Below are 3,396 nucleotides of genomic sequence, written 5' to 3'. Positions count from 1 at the left end.
GTGTAAGGGAACGCGGAGATGTTAGTTGTGAGTCTCCTTCTAGGGTTTTAAACAGTGGTTTCAAGTCAGTGGTAGGTATCTTTAAAAATGGCCGCAACCAATTAATGTCTCCTAGGAGTTTCTGGAAATCATTCAAAGTTCGCAGCTGATCATGTCTTATCTCAAGCTTTTGGGGGCAAATTACATCTGTATAAATGGTGGCTCCTAGGAATTTGCTAACACTAGATTTTTGGACTTTCTCACTGGCTATATTCAGTCCCCAAGTCTCTAGGGATTTAGTGAGCTTTACATAGGCCTCTTCTACTTCTGCTGGTTGTGGGGAGCAGAGAAGGATATCATCCATGTAGTGAATGATTTTCAGTTTGGGGTAGTTTTCGCGAATTGGTGCTAGCGCTTGCTGAACATACAGTTGACATATGGTGGGGCTATTTGCCATCCCTTGAGGGAGGACTTTCCACTGAAATCTGGCGTCTGGTTGCTCATGATTAATAGCTGGCAGGGTGAAAGCAAACCTTTCTCTATCTTTGGTGTTTAGGTGTATGGAGAAAAAACAATCTTTGATGTCTATTATGATTACTTCCCATTCTTTGGGTAGAGCAGAGAGAAGTGGCAGTCCTCGCTGGACAGGTCCAAATAGCCTCATTTGAGCATTTACTGCTCTCAAGTCATGAAGCAATCTCCATGATCCTGACCTTTTTCTGATTATAAATATGGGCGTATTCCATGGAGATACAGAGGGTTCTAAATGTCCTAATTGGAGCTGTTCTTGTACTAAATGGTGAGCTGCTTCTAATTTCTCAGAGGATAGGGGCCACTGAGGAACCCATATGGCCTCCTCTGTAAGCCAGGGTATGGGCATGGCGTCTTCAATGGCCCCTACGAAAAACCCAAACCGCGACGGTCACTTTTTACTTTGGGTAGGATAGGCTCTGTGCGTCCCTGTTGGTGTTTCCCTAGTCCTTTACCAGGGATATATCCCATATCCATCATCATGCCTTGGGCAGGGGTGGAGTATTCATTAATAAGTTTAAGGCCTAGGCCCTGCATAACATCTCTCCCCCACAAATTGACTGGCAGTGGGAGTACATAAGGCGTAACTGTGCCTTTTTGCCCCTCAGGCGCTTGCCATTTCAATGGTTTGGCACTAATGGTAGGACTAGACTCATATCCTAAACCTTGCAAAGAGTGTGAGGACTGTGTTACAGGCCATTTGGAGGGCCACCAGGTTGCAGAGATGATACTTTTATCTGCTCCAGTGTCTAGGATTCCTTCAAAACTTTTTCCCTCTATTTTAAGGGTCAATTTTGGTCTGTCTGCTAAATCTAATACTATAAAGGCTGAGTTATAATTAGAGGAACCAAAGCCCTTTTCTCCTCTCTCCGTGGTGGTAGCTGGATAATTGGCATGGAGACTAGGCAACACTAAGAGTTGGGCTATGCGGTCTCCTGGGGATATAGGGTAGATTCCTCTGGGGGCTGAACACATGATTTTTACCTGTCCCTCATAGTCTTGATCAATAACTCCGGGGTGGACTACAAGGCCTTTCAAGGTAGCAGAAGAGCGCCCCAAGAGCAACCCTACTGTTTCTGGTGGTAAGGGGCCTTTAAAGTCTGAGGGGATGGGTTGAACTCCCATCTGTGGAGTTAACACTATTCTGGTGGTGGCATGGATGTCCAATCCTGCTGAACCTGGAGTAGCTCTCCTTGGGGGGCTGTGCTGCTCCTGAAGGACACTGGTGTGCTGGTTGCCCCATATATTTGCGGGCCCTGGCGGCGGGGGCCCCTCTGGGAGTTTTTTGGCGACTCTAAGGGTTTCCCTTCTATGTCTTTAACAGATCGGCATTCCTTAGCCCAATGTCTGCCTTTCTTACATCTCGGGCACACTCCAGGGGTTTTCTGGGCCGTCTGTTCGAAGTTTGGGCCTCTACAGTCTCTCTTCATATGACCTAGTTGTCCACATTGAAAACACTTAACATTCCTATTAAGGGTTTTTACTTGTTTATGGCTTTTCAATATAGCGGCGGCTAGGCCTGCATTGGTGAGGGGCCCTCCAATCTCCCTGCAAGCTTTCAGCCAAGCAGTCAATCCTTTCTGTTTCCAGGGGGTAATTGCCTGTCTGCATTCTCTGGTGCATTGTTCAAACACAAGTTGTTGGACAAGGGGCATGGCCTGTTCTTGATCTCCAAACACTCGGCCTGCAGCTTCCATCATGCGAGCGACGAAGTCTGAGAATGGCTCGCTTGGCCCCTGAATTATTTTTGTTAAATTACCTGACACTTGTCCTTTATTAGTGAGGGCCTTCCATGCCTTAGTAGCACACGCATTTATCTGTGTGTACAATGGTACAGGAAAAGCGATCTGGTTGGCTACCCACTGTCCCTGGCCTGTCAACATATCATAGGACCAATGACACGCGGGTTCCCCCGCAGCAGCGTTATCACGCGCCTGGGTCATGCTTATATCATGCCATAGTGCCTTCCACTCTATATACTGTCCCATGCTAGAAAGACAAGCTTTTGCTACATATTGCCAGTCTGAGGGTGTCATAGCGGATTCCGCCAGCCTTTCAATCTGCGCTAGGGTGTAATTAGCACTGACTCCATAGGTCCGAACGGCCTCTGCGAGGTCTTTAACCTCTTTATGGGTAAGGGGTTGATGGGCACGTGCTCCATTGTCTTCGATTACGGGGAACATCTGTCTAATTGCCCTTAAATCCTCTGGAGCACAGAAGGAATGTGCGCCGTTCGCATAGGGCGGCGGGGCTAAGGGCGATGAGGAGCGTCTCACTTTCATTTTCCCTTTGGTTTGCGTCTCCGTTTTGCTGGCATCTGTACTTTTGCACTTAGCAGTTCTAGAGACTCTGGTCTCTTCCTCCTCTTCCGAGGACATTAATTCATCTTCTGATTCCCTATTGGAAAGTTGGAGTTCCCTCAACTCTTTCCAGGGGTATTTGCCATTTTCTCCGAGGCGGTCGTCACCTGCTTCTCGGGGCTCTTTCGCTTTTGCCCTGGACGGGCTCTCTCCCTCACTCTGGGGCTTTTTAACTTTCGTTTTAGCGGCCCCTTTTCGGCCGCGAGCTAGCTCTGTCTCCCGTTCCGTTTCTGACATACTTTCTTGGATGTCTGACAAGGCTCTCTGACCTGCTTTTATCACCTTTTCACACTTTTCATCCTGCAGGCAAGCTCTAATCAGTTTCCATAGTGGTCTAGTACCTCCTCTCAAGTGTCCCTCTTCTTCTTCTCTATCAAAATCTTTCCCTAACTTGTCCCAGCTCGGGATGGAGAGGGACCCTGAACAGATAAACCAGGGGGCAACACGGTCTATTTCTTTTACAAATGATCCTAAAACTTTGGTGGAGACCTTCAAATTTCGCTCTTTGAGAACTGCCTGTAATGCT

At 47.7% G+C, this 3,396-nt stretch overlaps 1 protein-coding gene across 1 annotated transcript; it reads right to left on the bottom strand.

The window, feature by feature from the left end:
* Positions 1–1,577: 1,577 nt before the first annotated feature.
* Positions 1,578–2,792, bottom strand: LOC130682656 (igE-binding protein-like). The gene is made up of 2 exons (XM_057497501.1): positions 1,995–2,792; positions 1,578–1,610 (listed from the first exon to the last, which is right to left on the bottom strand). The coding sequence occupies exons 1-2, from the start codon at positions 2,790–2,792 to the stop codon at positions 1,578–1,580; spliced, it is 831 nt and encodes a 276-aa protein (XP_057353484.1).
* Positions 2,793–3,396: the final 604 nt, after the last annotated feature.

The sequence above is a fragment of the Manis pentadactyla genome, chromosome 2 (genome assembly GCF_030020395.1).
Source record: "Manis pentadactyla isolate mManPen7 chromosome 2, mManPen7.hap1, whole genome shotgun sequence".
Taxonomy (NCBI): Eukaryota; Metazoa; Chordata; class Mammalia; order Pholidota; family Manidae; genus Manis; species Manis pentadactyla.
The sequence above is the reverse complement of the archived record's forward strand: the minus strand, read 5'-3'. Positions and strand labels throughout refer to the sequence as shown.

Excerpts from the sequence above, each read along its gene's own strand:
- LOC130682656 (XM_057497501.1), bottom strand. The coding sequence starts at position 2,792 with ATGAAAGTGAGACGCTCCTCATCGCCCTTAGCCCCGCCGCCCTATGCG. Across the intron at positions 1,611-1,994 it reads TATTGAAAAGCCATAAACAA|ACTTTAAAGGCCCCTTACCA; the intron begins GTAAAAACCCTT and ends CCATCCCCTCAG.